Source organism: Tinamus guttatus, unplaced genomic scaffold, assembly GCF_059628265.1.
Source record: "Tinamus guttatus ecotype Peru unplaced genomic scaffold, ASM5962826v1 Tinamus_guttatus_pri_ptg000749l, whole genome shotgun sequence".
NCBI classification, from domain to species: domain Eukaryota; kingdom Metazoa; phylum Chordata; class Aves; order Tinamiformes; family Tinamidae; genus Tinamus; species Tinamus guttatus.
In genome coordinates this window covers 1,063,300-1,089,909 of record NW_028289283.1, presented here as the reverse complement: position 1 = coordinate 1,089,909, position 26,610 = coordinate 1,063,300, and the positions used below count along the sequence as shown (strand labels likewise).

Genomic DNA, 26,610 nt, shown 5'->3' with positions numbered 1-26,610 from the left:
GCCAATCGCGCGAGGCCGCGTGCCGTGGGGTTGAGGGGGAGCAGTTGGCGAGGCGCGGCCGTTGGATTGCGCGCTTGCGTTCCGCGGAGCAAATAAATACGCAAATCAAAACTAAAACAATTAAAAAGAGAGAGAGAAAGAACGTAAAGGAAAGTCTACTTTGGTTGTTTAGGTCTCATGCAGGTGGGAAGTTAGAAGGTGGCTAGCGGCCTGGGCTGCACTCCCCTGCCACTGCAGGGATGGGTTACCTCAAGCTTCTGGAGATGCAGGATTTCAAGTCGTGGCGGGGGCTGCAGGTTATCGGCCCCTTCATGAGGTTCAACTGCATCATCGGGCCCAATGGATCAGGTAGTGGGGCTGAGGAGACCGGGAGGGAAACAGCTGCAGGTGCTGTTTCATATAACTGCCAAGATGGAAGTTTCTGGTGGCTCTGCTGCTCTCTGTCTCATCTCTTTTTGTTGTTGTTTTTTTCTTTCTTTCTTTCTCCTCTGTGAGAAACCACGACGAGGAGGCAGTTAGCTTCACTGAGGGAGACCATAGGCTCTGGTGGGACTGTTTAAAATGAGTTCATAGACCCCATGTTGATGGCAGCACAAGCAAAATTTTGAGTGCTCCTGATTTGACCTTCTTAATACCTTCTTTACTTAAAGGATTGGATTTTCCAACCCAGAGAACTGAAGTGGTGTGGCTGAAGAAATTTCCGTTCCAGTCTGTGCCCTTTATTTTCCTGTCCTGTAGAATGAGCGGTTTGAAAGCCAATCACCACTTTTTGGCCACCTCAATTTATAGCTCAGCTTATTAAGGTTACATAAAGATGGTATCGCTTTAATATACTTGGTTGTAGACTGTAGTAGTTAGTGGAAAGCTGCTACTTCAGGGAATGTGTAGTCCTTGCTTTAAAAGTGAATGCCTGGAGGGGAAATGAAGCAGCCTTGGAATGGCAACTGCTTTGGATGTTGTAGTTTAGGCTGCAAAAGCCTTTACTTGTAGATGTGACTCAGCATTGCCATGCTCGGGGTCCTGGAAACTTTATTAAAAATTGATTCAATTCCAATGAAGGTTTTCATGAGCAAATACAATTGCCAGAGAAAAATGGGGTAGGAGCTGGGGGCTCCCCAAGGAAAAGCTTTGAGGATGAGCTTAAATTTTGAGCTTAGTTAAACAATCTCTTAATGATTTAGATCTTGCTGTTTCTTCACTTATTTTATGTACACGTAAAATGTGTGTATTCATACAGCGTAATAACCTCTAGCAATCCTGTGTGAAATGGGATCTACCGTGCTGATTTGGGGTTTTAACAACAAATCAGTTTTGTGATTATTTTTATTATAGAAAAACTGATTGCTTTATAGTTTAGAAATTCATTTCTTTACAGTGCGAAATATTGTTCCCTGAATGGAGTATGGAATGGAATAATGGAATAATAAAGACTCTCCCAGTTAAATATGTGTTTCTTTAATTGTTAATGGAATTCCTTACTTCATTTTTGCTATGACAAAACAACTTTCTTTTTCCCTTTTCTTTTAGGCAAATCTAACATAATGGATGCTGTTAGTTTTGTGTTGTGTGAAAAGATAACTAACTTGCGAGTTAAAAATGTTCGAGAACTTATTCATGGAGCACATGTTGGAAAACCAGTTTCTTCTACAGCAAGTGTAAAAATAGTGTATTGTGAAGAAAATGGGGAAGAAAAATCATTTTCAAGAGTTATTCGTGGTAGGTGGTGGATCCTATCACGGATTTTTTTTCTGTGTCTGATGTGCAAAAAAATAGAGACTGAGAATATTTAGCTTTCAGTTTCAAAAGCACAATTTCTGTTGGTATTAGATGACTTAAGTCTGTTAGTCTTGAAATAATTTTTATAGATCTTAAACAATATTATGGGAGCCAAGTGTTTTAATTCAAAAAAGAAAACATACTACAGGCAAAGTTAAAAGTTAGCCAGATGATTAGTATGTTGTTTTGCTCTGTTTTTTCACTGTTGAAATGAGTGGATAGTGTAGGCTCTGAAGATTGGAGTTTTCCTTTCTGAAGCATTTTTTTGCAGACACCAAAGCTGCTGCCGACATCTTTTGGAAATATGCAGCTAGACTTTTCTTGCAGAAAGATGAAACTGCTGAAACGATCATAGAATGCTTAAGGTTGGAAGGGACCTCTAGAGGTCATCTAGTCCAACCCCCCTGTACACACAGGGTCACCTAGAGCACGCCAAGGAAATGTTTTTATTTTGGGAGGCAGAGTTGCTTTGTTGGGAACAGAATTTGTGACTTCTTTCCCGATGATCTTGTGTTACAGCTATGTGTTACCTACACATCTAACAGCTTCCCACAGACTGCAGAGTCAGACCTGCTCTGGTGCAGACCAGAGGTATCATATGATGTGTGTTGTTCTAGGTTATGTGTATGCTGCCTAGTTAGCCAGTATGCAAACTGAAAAGGTAATTGTGGAATGTATATCAAAAGCTTGCTTGGTAGGAACACTGACTGGCATCTCTCTATACTACCAACTGCGTATTTGTACAAAGGTTATAGAATTTAAATAATTATTTTTAGATTTTTTGTCAAACTTAATGGAAGCTGATCAGTTGGGTTCAAAAGTTACTAGAGGAAGTAAAGAATGGATGGACTAGTAGTGAAACACCACGAGCTAAGAAGTATATTGAAAATTCATATATTCATTTGAAAAACACTTTTTTTAAAAGTTATGTTGATCAGCTACTTAGTGCATTTTTTCCAGTTTATAGTAATTGTGTTTTTTTTTTTTTCTTTAGGTAGTTGTACAGAATTTTTTTTTAATGATAAATCTGTCAGCCGTTCTGCTTACATAGCTGAGCTTGAAAAAATAGGCATACTTGTCAAAGCCAGGAATTGTCTTATTTTTCAGGTGAGCATTAAAGATACTTGTTAAAGAATATTTTAAAATTTCTGAAATTATTTCATAGAAATGGCCAATTACTTGACTAAAATAATCTTAGCTACTTTCAAGCTAATAAGTGAAATTTTATCCTGACCTTGACTAGAGCTATAGACTGAAATGGAAATTAAACAGTTTTGTGTGTGAGCACAAGAGCACTGGTAAGAAAGATACTAATCAGAAGAAGAAATTATGTTGTTTCTGTCCTTCAGTTTATATGATAATGTATTTTTATTTTTAAATGTTTTGTGGATTAATTTCTCTGGGTGTTAAAAGTAGAAATAGATGCTAGCTGCATCTCAAAACACCCTTATTCAATATACATAAAAATTTAACAAAAACGTTAAACAGCAGAGTGAGTTAGCAATTGACATTTCTGTTAGGCTATGATTTCAAAAGTATTTAGCAGTACAAGTCAAAAAATGTCAGTGCTTACAATGAACATATTTCACAGAAATTAGCTTAAAATTCCCAAGGGTAAACTACTTTATTCTTTTTGTTGTAACTCTGTTCATGGATACTTGTTGAGGTAATACCTTTTATGGTGAGGGCATTGGCCAGGAGAACAACAGTAGGAGCACAAAAATTGTTTCCTGCAGTCTACTGAATGTCTTCAGGTCAGTCCAAGGTTTGAGCAGGTAACACATGGACAGAACTTGTACTCCCATTAACTGCTGCGTTGTGGAATCCTCTAGTCCATTGATTTCAGCAGATACACTCCTGAAATACTGCGTTTTGTTGGTTTTATTTGCATCGAAAGTGAGTTTTAATTCCTTTAGAGGGATTAGTAAGATTTATTTTTGTCATTCTGATACTGCTTATTTAGATAGATTTCTGAGTTTGAAGATGTTGTCTATAGGTTAAGTCATTTTAAAATTTCAGATACTGACTATCATCACTTTAAAATAATTTTAATACTTAGATGTAGTGGATAGCTGGTATTCCTTTCATTACTGAAATTTTCTTGAGTTTTAACAGAATTTAAATACGTTTACTATAAAAATACTAGAAAATAACTGTTGCATGCACTTGAAAAAAAATACAGCATTGTACAACAGCATTGTACAATGACAATCTACAATGTTGTATTTTGGCAATTTTGTTTTAGGGAACAGTAGAGTCAATTGCAATGAAGAAACCGAAGGAAAGAACTCAGCTTCTTGAACGAATCAGTAATTCATGGGAACATGCTGAAGATTATGAGAGAAAAAAGAAAAAAATGCAACAAGCAGAAGAAGATGCACAATTCAATTATAACAAGAAAAAAAATATTGCGGCAGAACGCAAACAAGCAAAAATGGAGAAAGAAGAGGTAATTCCAGAGTTATTACTTCCTTTGTCTATTAGAGAGCGTGGATTTTATCTTTTCTGTATTTTTAGGTAAGAGGCTTCTATCAGATGTCATCTGCTTTATTCGACTCGTGTTTTTTATATGGTATAATCCCTAACTTTTTAAAATTATAGAGGAATGCATGCAATAAAAACAAAATAAATGACAGCATAATTAGTGTAAGGATTGACTTAAATGTCTGCATTTTTGTTGTTGTTTATAGATGCCAGTACATCAAGTTGTGTCACTTCAGACTTGAAATTATACTGTTAGTCATTAAATGCCCTTTTTTAAACTACCGATAACATTTTAATGTTGGTAGGCAGAGCATTACCAGATGCTTCTCAAGGAACTGAATGAAAAGAGGATACAGCTGCAGCTTTTCCAGCTTTATCACAATGAAAAAAGAATTGATTTTTTGAAAAAAAGTTTGGATGAAAAGAATAGGGAGGCAAGACTCAAGAAAGACTCCCTATCTAGAGCTGAAGATGCATTCAGAGCCAAGAAAAAAGTGCTTGGAGTACTAAACAGAGACCAGCAACACATAGAAAAAGACATGAAGTAAGTTTTCCCATAAGATTCATTGATACTTGACTGAAAACATAGTCTGCATTGGGGATTACTTGCTAAGGGTGCATTTCCTGATGTGCATTTCCTGATGAATGAAGCAAGTAAGTGAAATCCCAGTGCTATGGAAGTAAAAGTTCAGCCATTAAGTAATATCTAGATGTTTACTTTTTTTTTTCTTCCCAGAGGTTTCAGTAATTTTATTCTATATGTACTTGTCTGTTATAATATTTTGCAGTGTTTTCCTTCTTTCTATTTTATTTATTTTTTAATTAATCACCTGTGGGTATGTAACTTTTTTTTTTTTTTTTTTTTTTTTTTTTTAGGACTCTGGAAGCATCTCTGATTCGGCAGAAGCCGCTCTACATAAAAGCAAAGGAAAACACTTCCTACCAAATTAAGAAAATAGAAATGTCTAAAAAATCTTTAAGGGACAAAGAGAAGTACTGTGATAAGGAAAAACAAAACATAAAAGAGCTGGAGATAGAATTGTCCGATATTGAGAAAGCATGGAGAGCATTTGAGAAGAAAACTGAAGAGGAGATGTTGCTGAGAGCAGCAGATGTTGAGCTGGAAGAAAGTCAGGTGAATCTGGAGGCCAAAAAAATGAAGTATTGTTTATTAGTGAAGTCTATGAAATCCACGCTCATGACAAAGGAACCAATTCACTAGTGATCTGTAATATCTAGTGTTTTCGTTGCTGTTTAGTTCATACAAAAACAGATTGTAGCTTTTATTTAGAGGCTTTGTTTTAATGGAATGAAGAGAAGTGGCGATCCAGCCTTTGAGGGGGCTGGTTGTATACTTCTTGTAAGGGGAAAAAAATTCTTAATCTCCTAGAAGCTCAAAATTTTGGACTTCAATATATTTGGAGATTTGGAAATTCTCTTGTGAGATTAGAAATAGCCATCTCTTTTAGTGTGAGTAGTGCATTTTTTTTTTTTTCTGAGCAATATGTGAAGATTTATTAGAGGAAGCAGTGGATTTTTACCATAAAAGAAACTAAGAATTTCATTGAAACTTGGGAAGGGATGTACATAAAAATTGTACGTGCTATCATATAAGGTCTTTTGGCCCTCTCTGCTCTAGTGTAAGAATTTCAGAGCTTTAACCTCTTTTTCTTTTTCATTGGGGTTTAGATGGTGAAATAGGGGAAATAGAGTAAAAATTCAGTAGGGTGTTGGGGGATTTTGGAGGGTTTGTGTTTGAGAAGTGACTTGTGAGCTGAGGTAAAGAAATAAGTCTTTGCCTAAAAACAAACAATAAGTCAACAAAGTTGCAGCCAGTACTTCATTTTGTACATCACTTCTCTTGTTGTCAAAATTGAAATGGCTTAGTGATACTCTTGATTCACAGTTGGAGAAAAAAGGTCTTTGGAACTGGTTGCCCAGAAATCATTTTATTACCAAGTGCTAGCTTCTTTTCTCCACTGTTATCATGAAAATACTTTCTGATTGATTAATGGAGAACCTTTAAGGCAGCTCTACTTGTTACTGCTTACTTAGTATGAGATTCTTAATACTCTATGCTTCAGTGACATTTACTAAATTAGCATAATTTGAGGGGTTTGTTTAAGATTTTGTTTTATATGCTCACCTTAATTTTCTTCAATAACACAGAAATGTTGTATTCAAATAAAAATGCTGTCATTATAAAGGCCAAAGATGCACCATTTTGGAGTTATACAGCAGCTCAGTGTTTACTTAGGTTTGATTTTTTTTTTTGCTTAGTTTACTTAGTTTTTACTTAGTGTTTATTGTGAAATATTGTAAATTGTAAAGCTTCCTCAAAAATAAGACTTAAAAGAAGTGTGAAACAGGACTGCGGACAGGAAGTCAGTCTTAATCAGTTTTGCGTTGAATACTTCTTTAATAAGATGTAATGGCTAATAGGTTCAGTAGCTATATATGTCTTGTGGGTAATTGGCTGTTTTCATAATCTTGGGTGTTTTCATAATCTTGATTTTTATAAGGAAGGTAATCATTAGTAGAAAACATACAAGATGAGTCTTCTTATATTCAATGGAGTGTGTTATGCATTTTTTTTCACACTATTCATTCAGTTGGAGCGCTACAAAGAGCTAAAGGAATTGGCACGAAAGAAAGTCGCTACATTGACCCAGCAGTTAGATAAACTTCGTTGGGAGCAGAAAGCAGATCAAGAAAGGATGACACTTCATCAGAGGAAGAAAAAAGAAATTGAGGTATTTGTATCAAGCTAGAGTTACGTTCTAGGTAGAAAACTAACATTTTTCTGTATCCTTCCTCTGGTATAAATGCTTATATAAAGATATTAAATGTTTTGATGCAAGCAAAACACGGGATTTATGTTGCCAGATTCTGCAATTTTCATATAGCAACATGTTTAAGCAAAAGGATTTCTGAGTTTGTTCAGAAAATGGTTTTGTGTGCCCATATGGACAATTTATTTATGAAAAGTTGGAATCTGATATTTTACGGTTACTTGGAAAATATGCTTCAAATAAATTTTGCTTCCTTAACTTATAGGTTTTTTTCTGTCTGAAGTTTCCTACAGCTGTGGCGTATCTATATGCATCCAATATCTAAGGTTCATTTTGGACATAGCTCATTTTTGCTGAGATGTTTTTTTGGCTGACTCTGTGTATGTGTGTGTTCGAATAACGTCTCGGTGTCTTGTCTGCTAATGCATATCAGTGCAGAGTGTTTGTTTGTTTGTTTGTTTTGTTCTGAATACAGATCAATCTTGTCATTTCAGATGCTATTCAGTACCCACTATGAATTAATTAGGAGCTCTATATGGAGCTATAGAATTACTGTTATCCTCTGTTGTTTTTAATGCATTTTAATGTATTTGTGATTGTATAGGGAAGTATAAAACAGACTATGGAGCAGATAGAAGAGTATAAGAGACGAGCAGAGAAGTTGGAAGAGTATACCAAAATGTGCACGTATGTTTAAAAAATTAAAAGCTAATTGGATCCTTTGTATATCATATATTTTTAAATTAATGTAACTTTTTTAATTCTTTTGTTTTGATTTTAGTATTTTGACTACTTTAACTGTCAAAGTGTAAAATGAAGATATACGACGACACATCCATATATTATTTGACACAGTTCTATGATTGCTTCTCATTTCTATGCAAATATAAGGATTATGTCACTGCAAACTAAGATTTAGGGCTATAATGTACAGATTCAGAGTCAGAGAATATAGTATTAGTGTATTGTGCTGCTCTCACAACCAGTTAGTATTTACATTGTTTGTTAGAAACTTAGCATTGTTCTGGCTCGTTGTCTCTTGCCTGACTTTGACTTGTTAAGAAATAGGCTGCACGAGCTTATGCTGAACTGTCTGATCTAACTTAGATTTTCTCCCTTTTTTGAGCAGGAGGTTGGAGGAGGTGATTTCCAGACATTTCTCCAACTTGTGTTTTTCTTAGCATCTGTAATGCACTTTGGCTTATGTTATCTGTGTACACAGCAAAGCTGTGTCTTGGGCAGGGAGCAGGAAGCCAATTTTGACTGCTGTGATGCAAAATGATTTTAGTTAGTTGTAGTAATAGTAGAGCATGGGAGAGCTTCAGTGACTTGAATAATTGTGTGAAGTAGAGGAAAATTTTGCCTGAGGACTCACAATTCTTTTCAGCTTTATGTCAGCAGACCTTTCCGTAATGAAGGATAAAGTAGTACTGTTCAGTATTACATGTAACCCTATGCTGTCACTTGAACTCTGTTTTGAAACCTTAGCATATGCTATATAAAATACAACTCTATGAGCAATTGCTCTGGATGCAAAAAGGCTTTTGTTTTTTCATAGTCTGTGGCCATTTCATTTCTTTAATTTTGTAAACCAACAGCTTATATAAATAAAATCATTGCTTTCCTATTTTTGCTTTGAAGTGAGTTATTAGCAGAGAAAAAAGAGCAAGAGGAAATGCTATCAAAGGAAATTGAAAATTCAACAATACGAATGGCTGAAGTGAATGAAGAATTGAACAAAACAGTTAGTGAACTCCAGAATGCCAAAATTGATTACCATGAAGGAAGGCGTCAGCAAATGAAAGCAGAGATCCTGGAAAGCCTCAAAAGACTGTATCCGGATTCTGTGGTAATTGAATAGTCTCATTTATAAGCCTCACATTAAAGTTAGAATTTGAGAGTTCTGCTTAATATTTTGTAAACAGGTAAAGGAAATTGAAAGTATTTTAAACTTTAGGCCTGCTTCAGTGCTTGCATAAAGGAAATTGAGATGCTGTTTGTGTGTTACATGCATCTCCTCTGAAGTGTAAAAAAAAAAAAAAAAAAAAAAAAAATTGAAGCTAAACATTTTTCATCTTTGCTGTTGATATATTTTGTAATTGTAAGGGGAACCCTATAATTTCAGGATGGCCAGTCAGAATTGATGGGAAATGTACACCTGAAATTAATTAGGGAATCTCACATAACTCAGATATGCACAGTAATAGGCTTAGATATACAGATCATTTTACTCCTGCTACTTCAGTATTTTGTTACTATTTGATATCTAAAATAAGATTTTATTATATCTTTGTGTTTTTTGTATTCAGTTTGGAAGACTGCTCGACTTGTGCCATCCTATTCATAAAAAATACCAGCTTGCTGTTACAAAAGTGTTCAGCAAATACATGACTGCTATTGTTGTTGCCACTGAAAAAACAGCAAGGGATTGCATTCGGTTCCTAAAGCAAGAAAGAGCTGAACCTGAAACTTTCCTTGCTTTGGATTACCTTGATGTAAGGATATTTTTTTCTTTTTCCTGCCCTCAGCAAGTTCATGCCACTGTGAATCTTGTTACTGTTTAATTCTCAGTAGTATAGATAACTCTGGTGTATTTTTTAGACTTGAATTACTTTATGTTCTAAGGAATTTGGAAAAATCTGATCACGTTAGATGGTAGGTAGGTTATGCTAGAATATTACAGGATAGGTTTATGATTTTCGGTGCTACTTAACCATGTGCTGTTCTGATGTAAAGACAACCTACTTGTGCATCTTAGGTTACATGTACGTAATTCTATATGTAGTAAGAGAGTGCTGTGCCTCTGTATGGCCCCTTAGAAATTGGAACACCGTTCCCCCATCCATGCCACACTACTGAGTTACTGGAGTTTCATGCTTCCAGCTGCTTCTTATCACTGTGTACTTGTTTTGCAGGTTAAACCAATCAACGAGAAGTTGAGAGAGATAAAAGGAGCAAAAATGATGGTAGATGTTGTACAGACTCCATTTCCTCTCCTGAAGAAAGTGATTCAGTTTGTGAGTGGGAATGGTCTGGTGTGTGAAACAGTTAAAGAAGCCAAACAAATAGCGTTTGATGGACCCGTTAGGTTGAAAGTAAGAAGCTGGATTTTGTTGCATGTGGTTTGCAGTTTTCCAGTTACCTCTTTGATGCCATGTAAATAATTCTTCCATAAACATTCCAGCCAATATGATAAGATGAACACAGAATGGTACTGTGCTGTCCAGTCTGCTCCCACATAAATAAATCCGTGGATATTTTGCATTCTTATGCCTTGCTGTTTATGGTACATTTAAATTATTTCCTGGGCGGGGTAAGAGCAGGCAAATTAGAAAAGATTGTTACAGAGTTAAAGCTCCTTGACATAGTCCTCTATGGGAGAGAAAAGGGGAATAATCCTGTTTTTAAAACTTCCTGATGTAAAAATACAAACGTTATCTCGCTAGCTTTTCTGTGAAGAAATGCTTCCAAAAATCTTCAAGTATCTCAGAGAATCTGGGGGGTCCTCTGCTTTGAAGACTGTCTTTTTCTTCAGTTCTTTCTGCTTGGGTTTATCCCTGTTACTGTCATAGCCTATATTGTCCTTTCATTAGCTTACTATACCTTTAAAATCCTAATTAAAACAGAAGTAAGTTGAAAGTGTTCAAGCTGAAAGTATGTTTTGCTTGGAATTCAGTTAACTCACAAAAATAAAAGTGTTCTTTACTAAAAGTAACGCTTCTGATTACAAGTGAGCTCTTCACTTTTCCAGCTCTGTAGTTTTTCTTCACCCCATTATCACTTTGCTTGATTTACTCTATCCAATCAGTCATAACGTACTAAATTGCCAATATATACACAGATGTTTCATAGTAATTTTCTAAATACAAGGAAATAGACTGGAAGAGGAAATGAAATTGTATTGTTATAAAAATGTTAAAAGTGATTTGCACCAAGAAATGAAGGACTTCTTTGTGTATCTCATGATAGCAAGTTTGAGAAGAAGCAGAGTTCAACTAAAAGATGGTTATTGTTTGTTTAAACGTGATAGTATATTTTGGTGCTCTAGTTCTGGGATATTTTGGGTGGCCAATTTCTGCTGCTTTGTGATGTTTAAGTTTTTGTTCATTTATTTCAGACAGTGGCCCTTGATGGAACTTTATTTTTGAAATCTGGAGTGATTTCTGGAGGCTCAAGTGATTTAAGAGTTAAAGCTAGGTGTTGGGATGATAAGGAAATTAATAAAATGAAAGAAACAAGAGATAGATTGATAAATGAGTTAAAGGTACGTCTGTTAAAAGCACTTAACTACTAAAAACAAAAAAGAAATTAGATTACATACAGGAGGATGGTGAGGTAATACTCTGTTTTGGTAGAGGAGAATCTGGTTTCTTTTTTTTTTTATGTGTGTGTATATATATATATATATATATATTTAGCTGTGGGGAAGACTAGAATGATTTTCAGAACTTCCAGAAGAAACAGGAAAGATATAGTAGCTATTCAACCTCCTTCAGTTAATGGTAGCACACAGTTGGTCTCTGCCCTTTACTGATGGGTTACTTTACATATCCCAAGGGCAGAGAACAAGACCATCATTGTTAATGCAAGTTACATTTAAAAAAAGAGATCTTGTTCTGAATACCTGATGGCTTTTAACAGAAAAAAAGTTGATAGATTCTGTCAGCATGAATATATCTGCACAAAAATCTGTCAGTCTAAAATGATTTGCCTAACTCTGGTTATTTGCGAGAAGCAGTAGAGAAGGAGTTCGCAAGTGTATGCATTCTTGATCGATAAAGCTGTTTAAAACTGCCGTTGAATGAGATCAGTGCCATCAGGACTTGCATTGATCATGGCTGTGTCCGTGAGGCTAACCATATATAGTATGTGAGTGTAAAAAAAAAAAAAAAAAAAAAAAAAAAAAAAAAAAAGTAATTTCCAAGTAAGTCAGCTTCTGTTTAAAATACTTTTGCCTTTTCCCACTTGAATATTTTTTAGGACTTAATGAAGATCAAACGTAAGGAGAGTGATTTGAAGCAGCTACAGGCTCAATGCCAGGGAATTCAGACACGACTGAAATATTCACAGAGTGAATTAGACCTTATTCGAAAGAAACACCTTGCAGATTGCTACAAGGTATAGTATTAAGCCTTTATAATTTTCTTGCTTAATCGTTGTATTTATTGACCTAAGCCATAATGACAAGTGAAGTAATTATTACTTCCTTACATGATTTTTTTAATTCAGTTTAGGTTTTACATTCAGTAGTTATAACTGAAGAATTAATAAAATAGATATGAAAAGGAAAAATAGATAATAAAATAATGAGGCTTTTTGTATTTAATCTTAAGTTAACTTAAATTTCCAGTAAGCTTCGTCTACCATTTAGTAACCTGCAAAAGTCTGTAAGTCAATATGTACTTCATATTTTTAATTCAGCTTGCCTTTCCACTCATTAAAATTGTAATCACTGCATGCAAATCAGCAATAAATGTGATTAAGTGGCATTTAGAAAAAAAAATAATTAGAAAATACAGATAATCTAGACCAGAACTGTCCAGTAATGCCTAGGAAGTTTTCCTTCTTGTTTAGAAAAGTTACCTTTTTCCTTTCTATCTAGGAAAAATCTAAACTGGAAAGTGAACTGATGAATACTGAATCTCAGCATGAAATGCTGAAAGAAGGAGTATTACAAAGAAAAGAAAAAATAGAAGAATTTCAGAAAAAAATTAATGAGGTAATGATTACTCTCATAATCATGGTAGCTTATGTTGTTAGAATCACATATATACTAACATCCAAATATAAAAGTTTGCAAATCAAATTCATTGGAATCAAAATGTTGAGCTTTGTGTGCCGGGTATAGACCCAGCTAAGTAAATGCATTTACTTTCCAAATTTTTAATTTTAGATGAAGCTTTACCTAATCCATATACTGTAATTTCATTTGAAATAGGGGAAAAAATAGGAGAAGAGGGATTGTTAGCCTTTCTCCTTCTGCTAATAATGATGATTGTTAGCATTGACCAATGATAATCCATGGAAGTTTACAGCTTTAGAGGTCCTACTGTAAACCTTGGGTATGTATCAAATCCCAGAAGAATACTGTCCACCTCCTTTGTGGCATGAGGGTAAAATTTCGAAGTCTCATTTTATTCTTTCTCAGTCCCTATTGTCTTAAGTATTCTGTAAGACGTTGTAGTCACAGTGTCTTTGCTCTTCCTGGCTCAGGTGGGTCTGTTACAGCATGTGTATAAGTGAAATCCGGTTTAAACTCTGTGTATACCTGCAAGATTTGCAAATCTAAGGTAATCAGTGTCGTGTCTCTGGACAGACACTGTCTGTGGAGTTAGCTGTTTTTCTGAAAATCATTCTCTTCTCAGACGTGGCAGGACCCATTCAGTGTCTGCACTGAAATCAAGGACTCGTCCTCCTCCCACCCGCACCTAGCTGTGACAGATCCACAGCCAAATGGGCCAGGCAATCAAGCTCACGTACAGAGTGCACTGTCAGTTGTCTAGGCCTCAGGACAGGGCACAATGATCTTGAAGCACTTCTGTTCTCTGCAGGTGGTGTTTCCTGGTGGTGGCATGTTACAATGCTATATTGACTAGAAAAGTAGATAAAGAGCACCGTGAAGACCCCAAACTTTCTCTTTTTTGGAACCAAGCTTTTTATTTTGTGTCCGCTCTGGTTACCATGGGAGAATGGTTGGACAGTCTGACTTTGATGAACTATATTGATGAACTTTGATGAACTGATGATCACCTCTAGGATGTCACACATCCTTCAGGCCCAGGATCATCCCGAGGTCTTTTTCTGCTTTTGGCTCTCAGCAGGGAATGATGACAGTTAGTCCCGCTGTCCATGAGCTACCTGGTGATTATCAACAAGTCCCTCATTCTGCTGTAATTAAAAAAAAAAAAAAAAAAAAAAAAAAAAAAAAAAGAAACAAAACAGAATGTTGAATGTGTCTGTTATGTGTTCAGTCCTTCATGAAGGACTGAACTATGTTGTGGTGTGGCTGATTAATCTTTGCTACCAGTTATGCTGGAGGGGTACCTAATACAGAGGTTCAGGGGCTTGTGCTATTCGAACGCACCTGAATTGATTACCTGTTATGGGTTCTAGGACAGATTTTGTCATTTTATCCTGCTCCTTTCCTGTCTCTTATCATCAGCAGGAAAGATGTTGGATGATAACATGAGATTCTATACGATGTTATGCGAGTCGATGCGTTCGGTTATTGGACCATTTTGGTTTCTGTTTGGTTGTTTTTGTTTGTTTTTCCTGTAGACTGTTCTGCCAAGTCGTACCTCAGTTCCCTGCTGTTCTGTACTCATCAGTTGGTCACTGGAACGGTTCATATAAATAGCTGATAAATTCAAAGTAATAGTTACCACAAAGTGTCTGAAGGCACTTGAGTAAAACAGATAGTACTAAAGCCTAATCTGACAACAGAAGAATGTTCTACTAGAGCTCAGACTTCGCTGGCCTCCCCAGGAAATAAGTATTTGTCTCAGCCCCTGGCCTGGAAGCCACCTGCAGCCTTACTCTGTTCAAACATTGACAAACCTAGATAGACCTTGGAAGGATGGTGCTGCAGTTCATTTGTAAAACTCAGGAGTCAGTACCTAGATGCTTGTGTATATGTAGATTCTTTGAGAAAGACAGATTACTTGCCACTATCTGGAGTGGATAGTACACAAATACGTAACTCAGTTCCTGGCCTCTCTTCCCTTCTCATCAGCCTTTCTGGAGTTTTAATCTGTGTATGAAATTCTGCACATGAAGAGAAACCAAAACCTCTGCGTGTTCTCTGTCTTACGTTCTGGCATGAGGAAGTACAAATATCTGTATTCTGCAAGTACTGCAGAAGTCATTAATTTGTAAGTCATAGGAATTCCAGTTACAGTTAACTTTCCTTTTGCTTGTACTGCAAGGAAAAGTTGGGGAAGCTAGTCATCGATTTCCTAAGTAGAGTATGCTTACTATGCTTTAATTCCTGCTTAAACAAGCTTGTGCTTTAAAAAAAAAAAAAAAACAGGGAAGAGTACTGATTTGGGGCCATGCCAAGTTCTCTAAAATTTTGTTCGGTGTGTTGGGTTTTCTTCTAAATGTGGTAGGCTGTTGCTGTTTGTTCAGTCTTTCCTTGTACACAGTAGCTATTAGTTATCTAGTTTTTTTTTATTTTATTTTATTTTTAGAATTTTAGGACTTAGTATTTTTGCTGAAACTTTTGCTAGTATAGACTAAGTAATTAAGAAATGGAGCTATTTTGTTTTGATTTTGCTCTAAGTGGGACATAGTTATTTATGAGTCATGAGAAAAAGGATTAAGATGAGGAACTGAGCTTACAAAGCTAGCAGTTGGTGGGTTAGTCTTGTGTGCCATTCAGCCTTCTCTCATGGGAATGGAAGCCACAGATAAAACACAGGAAGCTGGTTACACTGCAGTGGCAGCAGTTGTTTTTGCAACGAGCAGGCACCGTCAAGAACGGGAGTTACCTTCTGCAGGTCGTGTGCCTGCAATCTGGTATTTGTGCTGAAGGCTAATTTGAAAATGTCAAGTTCTCATCTTTTTTTCAGGAGTCACGGAATGATTGAGGTTGGAAGGGGCCTTTGGAGATCGTCTTGTCCAACTGTCCCGCTCAGGCAGGGTCACCACGTTGCAGAGGATTGTGTCTGGGCAGGTTCTGAGCATCTCCAAGGAAGGAGACTCCACAGCTCCTCTGGACAATCTGTCTCAGTGCTCTGCCACTCAGTAAAGGTGTTCTCATGTTCAGATGGAGCATTTTGTATTTCTGTTTGTGCCCATTGCCTCTTAAAGTTTGCAGTTTCTCTGAAATAACGTGAATTTCCAGCTTGTAGCATGAAGTGATCGTCTAAATATTTGATTTTGAGAGTTGCAAAATGGTATGAACATATAAGTTTGTCTTTTCTTTACTCCAAGGCTGAAGATGCCGTTTTCCAGGAATTCTGTGAAGAGATTGGTATAGAAAATATTCGTGTGTATGAGCAAGAACATGTGAGGCAACAAGAGGAGATTGATAGGAAAAGGTGGTATTTGTAAATTAAAAGTTAAAGTGGTGTGAATTGTATTGGACTGGTAAATGAATAACTTTTTCACAGGAAATATCACAAATGTAGATGACTATAAAAGGTCATGTTAGCATTGCAAGAATTAGGTTAGGAGCCAGCACTTGCAGTACTGCTGTCTGGATTTATAAACAGCCATCACATAACCAAATGCTACAGGGGCATTTTGCAACAAACTTGATAGGTTAAAAGGAATTCTTTTGGTGGTACTGTTGTAGAAAAATAAAGTGCCAAAAAAGAACAGTTTTCTAAATTCCACACTAAGAAGTGGCCCTGTTGCCAATTGAGAATCACATGAATGAGGATGACTCGTGAGCATGAGTCTTAAAGAAGTGAATGTCAGATACACTGATTTTAGTATAAGAAGGTATTGTTAAGGAAAGTGGAATGTTAGTTTTCTCACAGATAACTCTAGTGAGAGGTAAATATCACAGTACCACAAATTTATATTTGAAGAACGAGCACATTAAAGTGAACTGTCTCATGTGGTACTGGAGTTTTCAGGCAGGTGGTAATTCATTTTTTTGCTGGTATTCTTTATAGAAAATCCAGTTTTTCTAACATGACCCACTTGATTCCTAGCATTGATCTCCATTTTCTTTTCAGCTGTCCCTAGAGCTACAAGCAGTGCTCTGGGTTTCAGAAATGGGGGCAGATGTACTTGTTGACTAGGGCTGCAGTGCAGGAGTAGTAGTACAGTGCATGCAGTGGAAGTTTAAGCACCTGTTGATACGTAAAGTAGTTTGATCATTAGTTTCTGTTGGCAACAACTTCAGCACGACAAGGTGGAGCGACGAGTGGTAGAATAAGGAGTGCAGTAGCATTTTGTAGATGCTACGTTGCACAGGGGGCCTGGCGCATGAGCCTGGTAATGCACAGCACCAGTGCAGTCATTTACAGATACATCCCATATTCTGAGAAACTTGGAAAATTTGTGTGACCATTGGTCACATTATTGGTGTGGTATTTGATTTGTTGAATTATCGATGTATTTTTTTCTAATTTCTGCTATATCTGCAAGAGGCTGTGTAGTAAAGTCCATGATCCAAATCTGTACAAATTCTTGTATTCAAGTAAAAGATAGTTTGTTTATATATATATACACATACTTTATACATAATTTCATACACTAAATAGTAAAAGTGAAAATGTTTCTTTTAATACCTGCTAGTACTAGTCTCTAAGTATTGCTTTGAAATACTGTGCTTTGACTAGACTGGAGTTTGAAAGCCAGAAGACACGACTAAGTATTCAGCTTGAATATAGTCATGAGCACCTACAAAAATTAACAGATGCAGTCAGCACGTTGAGAGGGACCATCCAAAAAGATGAAGCTGAGATTGCCCCGCTGCGGAAGGTAACCAGAACTGACACATGCACGTGTGTGTGCACATAGATGCAATGTATGCATACATATGTGTGTCTGTATATATGTATTCTTCTATTACTAAATGGCTTTGTGTTTAAAAAATGCAGTTGCATATTGTTTTAACCTTGAAATAACTTCTATTGTCATTCTTCTTTCTTGTACAGAAATCAGGAAGTTTGACATTACTGCATATACAGTGTTGTGTTGCTTTTAATGTTTATGAAGAGATATCATATGACCAGATAAAACTAATAGCATATGCTTGGGATATTTTTAGCCTTATTAGTAACAGTAAACAATTCTGGTGCTTTTTGATCTTTAAGGTTCTTCACAGATATTAACAGGCCTAAAATAACTGGCTGTGAACACTAATTCAGATTTTTATTTGCAGAAATACATTTCTCCTTCAGAGTGTCTTTTTTCCTAAAATATTTTCACAAGATCGTGTTGACTATGTGTAATAAAAATACATGTTTATAATTAATTTCTGTTATATTAATGTTTCTTGTTGAATATATTGTGCTTGTCATGCACTGGAAAATGAAGGAAAAATATTGTATAACAGTGCTTTGAATGCGAAAAATAGAAGTGAAATGTAAAAATACTGCGAAGCAGAAAAAAAAACCTATATGCCTCACTTGAAGTTTGCTACTGTATGTTAAAAGCATTTAAATAAACAAATACGTATTTAATGTATAAGAGGATATGTTTTTCTGATATTGAGGAAGAAGAATGGCCCTGATACACTGATGCACAAAAGCAAAATAAGGCTTTGAGCAAAATCAGAAGTTTTCCTCCATGTGATTCTGATTCTAGAGGTACTTTGTTCTAGTGCTGTCACAGCAGTCATCCTGGTAATATTTGTCTCGGTGCTCTATGTCTTCGTGCACATACTGGATTTCCTGTATTTCAGCAGCTAATTTCTAGCAAGTTAGCAATGGTGTGAAATATAGACACAGACATATATATGTGTGTGTGTGTGTGTACATATGATATATACACACATATATCACACATATATACATATATGATAAATATATGATATAGTTTGTGTGTATAAATATCTATATGTATATATGTGTATGTATGCTTCCATATAAACGTACATATACATCTATGTGTGTGTGCATGTTTTATATATATGTGTGTGTGTGTGTATATATATATATATATATATATATATATACTATATAGATATAATATATTTAAACAAATTAAAAGAGAAGCATTTTCTGGAGTACTTCTGCAGTTTCCTTCTTTGCAGACTACCCATGGATTTATTTCTAAGGAACAGTTCTTTTTAAATAGTTTTACTACTTAAAGGTCTTCCTAAACATGTTGTAGAACAGCAGAGGGGATCTTTCTTGCAGTGCTAAGGGAGTAACTGAGGAAAAAGAATCAGTCTACAGACTGTAATAGTCCTGGTATCCCTGCTGTCAGATTTCAGATGGTACAGTCACAAATCTGAAGCTGGTCATGCTGTGTATACACAACATCTGGATCTTCCTGTGTGTATTTTAGATTCTCTGCTGTAACATTTTAGTGTACTGTAAGAGGTTATAACTTTAACCTTATTTTTTGTTGAAGAGAGGTTTCATATAAAGCTTTTTGGTAAAAGATTAAAAATATAAATATTTCTTTGCAGGATGAGGAAAAGCTTCTAAAAAAGGTGAATGAAATTGTAGAGGAGCAGCAGCACCTTAAGGATAGATTACATGCCCATAAATCTGAGGTTTTAAAAATCCAGAATGAAGTTGAAGAGTTGAGAAGGACATTATTAACTCTTAACAGGTAATAGCTTTCTCCAGGCCTTTAAGTCTCGTGTATCTTAAAGCACTTTGTTAGTTTCTGGTCACTGTTTTGTCATAAGCTCTGTTTTTGTATCATTTGCTGTGGGGATAGTTCATACTTCATTTTTCTTACTTTTTTTATTCTTGGTCTTTTCCTCTGTTGCCTCTAAATTAGAAGTCTTAAAGAAAAGTTACCTGTCTTTAAAAATGATATATTGGTGCAGTATAGTTGAGCAAATTTACAGAATTTTATATAAATTAATGAATTATATATTTTTAAATTCATTTTATTGGTAAAGTGCATAGCTTTAATAACATAAGTCAAACGTAATTTGTTTGACTGATCAGCCTTAGTGACGCTGCTGCTAGTTCAACATTTTTCATCCTTTTGTATAGGGAAGCTAGCAAATTACAAAAGGAAGCTACAGCAATAGAAACATCTTTGGAAGAGAACAGATTAAGACGACATAACCTGCTCCTTGAGTGCAAGGTGCAGGACTTGAAAATAGATCTTCTCTCTGGATCACTGGATGATATCAGTGAAGTAGAGGTATTGAACATCTTCATGGAAGAGAAATATCAGGAAGGAGCAATTATTTAGTCTTGATTTTTTTTTTTTCCTTTGAGGGCTGATTGTCATACAGAGTAATGTTAAAATAATGTCACTGTTTTAGTGTAATTAGGCCTTACCCATTTAATCGAAAGATTTTTTTGTTTAGTAGACAAAATCATAGGGTGCTAATTAACTAGGACCTCAATCTTGTGTTTTTATTTTGAAGGAGGGAGTCAATGGAAAGAGCACCGTTTCCCTGCTGTCTTGTTCCACTATCTCCTTATTTTCCATCTTCGTAATGTATCGTAACAGAGTTAGAAGTTAACACTTTCTTTCTGCTGACTTGGAGTGTCCTTTGTATCTATAGCTAAGAACGGAAGTAGACGACACTCAGACTACATCAACTATTTATGAAAGAGAAGAAGCAATTCAGATAGACTACAGCAGCCTACCAGAAGACCTGCAGGTAAATCTTTTTAGTTAATCTTAACAGGTAAATAATTTTAAATTAGCACAGATAGAAATATTTTATTTAGTTTATTTGTAGAAATTATTTACATATTCTTCCACAGCCTTTAAATAGGACTTACTTAAAAAAAAAAAAAAAACTAGTAATCTTAAGAGTGTGTGTGTGTGTGTGTGACTTTTGTTTGCCATTATACCTAGCACTAATATGATATATGAGACTTTTGGATAGGTCCCCCTGTAGGTAAATTTAATTTAAAAAGTTACTTTAGCTATAAAAAATATAATGGAAAAATAGTAAATATAAATTGATGGGATTTTTTCCCCTCTTACCTTCTGCCTTTAAATTTCAACAAGCAACACAGGTTATGACATAAAATTGTGGAAACTAGTGATGGGCTGCTAAAGGGGTTTACCACTTCATTTTCAGGCAGAGGCACTTAAAATATTGATCCAGCAGATCATTTTTCTGAGAAGTTTTTGTCTCTCTTTTCTTTTTAGCCATCATAGTTATATGTAAAGTAATTAAATGATAAAGGTTTGGTAGAGAGCAAGGTAGAAATCTGTCATCATTGGAGCTTGGCTTGAAGAACTTTTCAAGGACCTGTCTTGAAAGGCTTTGTCCACAAATCAAGTAATGCTGCCAGCTAATCCTCCTTCTGTGGCGATGTTTAACTTCAGACTTCTAGGCTAAGGGGGACTCACTGTCACTTCTTAAAGGTCTGGTGGAACAGTTCCTAAGACCTCGTAAATTAATTCTGCGAACGAAGAACCTAGGTGGAGTTTTTAGTTTTGTTAGCAAATTGAGGAGTGGGGTACTTCTCCTGGAAGTCAAATCGTGTATTTGAAATCTCTCGGTCTAACAGCAAATTGTATAACTATTTTCTTCAGGAGCTAGAGAACGAAAAGGAAATTGAGATTCACCTAAACCAGCTTCAGCAGGAAATAAAAGCTGAAGAAAATACTTTAATGAAGACAGCTGCCCCAAATCTAAGAGCGACAGAGAAATTGCAGATTGTTCGGGACAAGTTTCAAGAATCAATAGATGGTAACATTGAATCTCTCTAATATTTCTTATGACTCTTATCCTAATTAAAAATCTTTCTGGAGTTGGCACTGCTATTTTTCCTCCTTTAATGTATTAATATATTTTTTGTGCCTAAATCTTTATCCTCAGTCCTCTTTTAATAATATGTCAAGAAGGTTATTAATTAAAACTCTGCAATACCTTTTTGAAGTATATTTGTAGCTGTAATGTATTTATCTTTAGCAAAGACGCTTTCTTGATCAAATGATACTATAAAAGACTTTCATGTAGTTTTTGAAAAACTTTTATTATGAAAATGTTTATATTTTTCTTAATTAATTGAGGAAACATGTACATGTTGTTAACAACTCGGACATAAACATTACTACAGAATTATTGGGTGTCCTCAGAGAGCATTTTAGATGTTAAATTTTCAAAAAGAGTTCTGAAGGTATAACATCAGATATATTCTGGTGCAATTTAAAGGCACCCAGTTTACAGAAACAACTAGAAGAGACAATTCTTTCACATTGTGCCAAATGGAGGTGGCACTGAGGAAACTGAATGGCTGCTAACTTCATCCTTTTGGGGCCTCCCAGTTGAAATCTGGAAGGAAACTCATGCTGTTTGTATGTGCATTAGAGCCTTTTCTTCTAATATTTTCCTTGATGCTTGTTGTGTTGCACCATGTATGTTTGTTCTTTGTATTTGCTTAGAGACTTATTATGAAGTAATTTCAGTAATTTTTTTCGTAGCTTTTGAGACCAGCAGAAAGGAAGCCAGAATATGCAAGCAAGAATTTGAACAGGTGAAAAAAAGGAGATACGAGCTTTTTAGCCAGTGTTTTGAGCACGCCTCCATAGCTATTGACCAGATCTATAAGAAACTATGCCGAAACAGTAGTGCCCAGGTGTGTCATGTTCTCAGGTGTCTGGCTTTAAAAACCCACTCCGAGCTTTGTTATCTAAGAAAGACAGTTTCAATCCTGGAGAAGAAACTTACACAAATAACAGAGACTTCAGAATTTTAGATGATATAGATATAATACAGATAATATGCCCCACCATGTTTGACATGAGGCAGATTAATGTCATTTGAAGTGTTAAGCAAATGGGGAACCTGATAGTTTTGGGTGAGTTTTCCTTTTCATATTTAGCAGACTTGCAATTATTCATAACAGAAGCGGGAAATATATTCAAGTACTTCATTTAAAAACAACAATTTAAAACAAATATATTCAAGCACTTCATTTTTTTTTTAAAAAAAAGGGCTAGTGACAGTAATAACAAGTAAGCTCTTGGTGCAGAGGACATTTGTGCAGTGAATATATTGCTCAAATTTATTTCATCAGCACGTGTGTGTTAGAAGTACTCTAAAAGAAATTACTGCCTAAAAATGTTTGGTAGAGGAGTAGGTTCTGCACCAGAGCTTTTCCGTTATTCCTCTGTAGGAAAGAAAATTGTAGCTTCTTTCGTATCTTAAAGAACAAGTTGTATATGAACTTGCATGAAATGGACAGTCAACTATAGGAATTTTTCTTTTATCTTGTAGCAACTTGAGCAGAGGGGATGAGATTATATTAGACTATTCTCTTTAATGGGGAAAAAATGTAATGTAAAATGGGAAAAGCATGTGTCACTTGGTGTATCCATACTGCTTCAGCAGATTGGTAAATATCCATTCCTCTGAAATAATTCTTCCAATGTGGGGGCACAGGAAACAGTATACAAAATATACAGAAAGCCTGCATATGTTAAAGTCATTTCTCCAGATAATAAGAAATGCAGTAGCGACGTAGAGTCTGTAAAATTAACTTTCCACTTAAAAAAAGATAAATTTGTAAACGTATTTATTTACAAAAGTGAAAACTACTTTTTAAATCTAAGGCTTAAAAAAAAAGTAATTAAAGTTCTAAAATCAGGCTTATTTATTAAAAGTATGTTACTAAGAGATACATGAAGCTAGTTCTAAAGCAGTTTTTTCCTGGTTAGCCTTGCCTTGGTTAGCAAGGAGAGATTCACTGGGGATTTCTATAGTGCTTCTCTTCAGTATGGATGAACAGGTGTTTCCTACAAATGAAGCTAACTTAGCAGTTCCAACACTACCTCAGAATTTAAACCTAAAAAGAAAAAAAAAAAATCCCTGTTACTGGTTTTATAAAAGTCATTGTTAATAATGAAATGTATGCATTTGCAGGCATTTCTTAGTCCTGAAAATCCGGAAGAGCCCTATCTGGAAGGCATTGGCTTTAACTGCGTGGCTCCTGGGAAACGGTTTATGCCCATGGATAGTTTGTCAGGAGGTGAAAAGTCTGTAGCAGCTCTGGCTCTTGTGTTTGCGATACACAGGTAAAAGGGGCGCTATGCGTTAAAAGGGATGTTACAGGATCAGCTAAATTGATTGCTGCATATAGCAGAAACAGTGTTGTATTTACAGGCATGTTGAAAATCTGCTAATACAGTATGCAAATATCAACTAGAAATCCTTTATTCTTTCCCTGCCGTTGCTTAACAGAATTATATGGTAAAGTGAATAAAGTATTTAGAATTCAGTTTATTAGCATTAATATTTTTGCATGTACTGCAAAATAATGTATTTTCTTCTACAGTTTTCGTCCAGCACCTTTTTTTATTTTAGACGAAATAGATGCTGCCTTAGATAACACAAACATTGATAAAGTAAGTTTATTGCTTTTACTTTATTGTTACTCTGTAATACTATAATGGGATCTTTTTCAGAAGTACATGTTGCTGGGGTGAAAAGATTGCTTACACTCTTTAGCCTATTTCAAACTACACTAGGTGACCAAGGTTATGTTTAAATTTGTAATGTGAAAGTGTGCAACATGAACGTATGTGTTACAATCTGACATGGGGATCATCTGTGAATTGCTGATTATTTATTTGTTTGTTTATTTATTAAGCACACAGAGTTCCTGTACCTCTCAGTAATAGAAAATAATGTGTCTGGATTTTGAGAATCAGACCATTCTGTTACTGGAAATACTTACTTGATTTGGCCAACTACATAACTTTATCTCCATGAACACCAATTAAGGGCTATCACTCGCTCCCATTTCTGTTGCAGTTTCTTTTTTCTCTTTGGTAAGAACCATTCACTATAGTGGTAAAATTATAGAATAGAATACAAACTATGCAGGTTGGCAGTTGTTGATGGGTGTCTCGTAGAGGAGCTTCCAAAGGAGGTTGTATTTAGGAGAGGAATGAAAATGTTCCCTGCATATTATCTGGATTCTTTCCTGTGCAAACATTCCTCTCCTCATAAAGTGAGAGCGGGTTACACTTCTAGCAGAGAGGGGAGTCTCAGTCGCTCTCAACTCCATTAAAGTAGTTTTATGGACAACAAACAATGTTGCTTTCTGTCAGAGCTCAATGTGTAAAGTACCCGGCATTGCTGAGGGCTCCTCTACAGCAGAGTGCTGAGGAGGGGGCACTGTTTGTGCCTGACAGATGGAATTCCTTCTCGGACATTGCTGACCCCCGGGGCTTCTTGAGAAGCCTCGGGCTTTAACGACACATGTGACTGAAGAGATGGCCGCTTCACCGTTGAGAATGTACTAAGCAGCATTCCTCTGCAGAATGCTATAAACAAAAGATAGCCATTTTATTTTATTTTATTACGTAACTTCATTTCTTGATTAAAATCTTTCATAAATATGAACAATTTACTGCAGGTAAAAAATCGCATTCATACCACACTAAGGTTTCCAAAGACCTTAGTTGGGAAATCTTAGTTGGGAGTTGGGAGGAGAGTTAGCTTATTCTTTAAATGTTTATGACAAATTACGTGCTTAGATTACAGGCTCTCAAATTGTAGCATGAGGAAAATCATATTGCCAGTGCTCTGCAAGAAGTATTAATAATGTCTCCCTGCTCTTTCATATCTTTTTTTTCCTCATCTGTAAGATGACCCATTACTGGAAAGCATCGAAATCTTCAAACAGAGGAATTAAATATTGCAAGTGAGCAAAATGATATACTCGGTGTAATTTAGCATTTGGAAATACAATATGTTGCTAGTACTTACTGGCATCCAGAGAATTTGCTTAGAACTAAATCAAATTCTTTCCTTTTGTTTTGTTTGTTTAAGGATTTACTAGAGAAAGTTCCAACAATTGATTCACACCGTCAAATAAACAAACAACTTAATTTTGTACTGCTGAAATCCAGTTATCCTCCATCACATCTTCCAGATAAAACTGAACAGACAAAAACATCAGCTCAATTTTTAATACAGTTCATTCTTTATTCAGCATTTAATTTCCACTGTGAGATATTGTCTTATCGAAGCCTCTAATTTGTAGCTTAATTTCTGTGTCTTTCACTTTGCAGATCAATGAAAAGTTATTGCTCTCTGCTTGCAGCAAATTGCATATTTAAAATTTTTGTATGCAACCAGTAACGGACATTTCATTTTTATTCTCTTACTTGGGAATTTTCACCTACCTTCCAAATAATATTAAGTAAAATATTTTTCATTGACACTGACATTTTTCTGTAACCTTAATCTTTGGAGTGAATGCTTGTTTTCATACACGTTTAAAAAGGGGCAAATCTGAGTGGTTGTGTTAAGAACGTGCAAAGTAGCTGTCTTAAGATGTTGCTCATTTTATCCTGCTTATTTCATAATAGAATTACTGCATTCCAGAGCTAACGTAATTCAGTTCCTTCTGGCCTATTCCCTAATTACAGTAACTATAGCGTGCTGTAAGTCTGCAAGAACTTATGTACTGAAGTATTTGGCTTCTCTACAAAGGTATCGAGTTTCATCAGAGACCAGGCACATGAACAGGTTCAAATGGTAGTCATTTCTCTAAAAGAAGAGTTTTATTCCAAAGCAGACGCATTGATTGGAGTGTGTCCAGAGGTAAGAATTAATTACTTCTCACTTAGAATTTTGTCAGATAATACAAACTGTTTTTTTGTTAAAAGTATTGATTTACTCCTTAAGAATTACTGCGGTTAATCATTACGTATGTACCTGTGATGTTGGATTTGAACGACTTTATTTGCCTTCTGAAGTAAATATAGATAGTGACTTGGCTAGCAGATCACTTGGGCTGACTCAAGCTTGTTATGTCTCCTGGTCAGTTAGGAAATGCTTGTTTCAAATAATAAAGGTTCTAAATTGTGTGATCCTTTTTCTCAGCATGATGACTTTATGTTCAGTAAAGTACTGACTCTGGATCTTACTGCGTATCCAGACGGGGATGAGCAGGAGAGAGAGCACAGACCCAGTTCTGGACTGGAATGA

At 35.6% G+C, this 26,610-nt stretch overlaps 1 protein-coding gene across 1 annotated transcript; it reads left to right on the top strand.

Annotated features, from left to right (window-relative positions):
* Nucleotides 1-227: 227 nt before the first annotated feature.
* Nucleotides 228-26,610, top strand: SMC1B (structural maintenance of chromosomes 1B). Its single transcript, XM_088537382.1, has 25 exons — nucleotides 228-348; nucleotides 1,528-1,720; nucleotides 2,775-2,883; nucleotides 4,022-4,225; nucleotides 4,566-4,804; nucleotides 5,137-5,395; nucleotides 6,873-7,013; nucleotides 7,657-7,739; nucleotides 8,694-8,901; nucleotides 9,362-9,547; nucleotides 9,968-10,147; nucleotides 11,170-11,316; nucleotides 12,033-12,170; nucleotides 12,655-12,771; nucleotides 15,987-16,093; nucleotides 17,348-17,489; nucleotides 19,147-19,292; nucleotides 19,688-19,841; nucleotides 20,212-20,310; nucleotides 21,201-21,357; nucleotides 22,092-22,246; nucleotides 23,533-23,684; nucleotides 23,945-24,014; nucleotides 26,113-26,223; nucleotides 26,506-26,610. The coding sequence occupies exons 1-25, from the start codon at nucleotides 240-242 to the stop codon at nucleotides 26,608-26,610; spliced, it is 3,711 nt and encodes a 1,236-aa protein (XP_088393508.1). The 5' UTR covers nucleotides 228-239.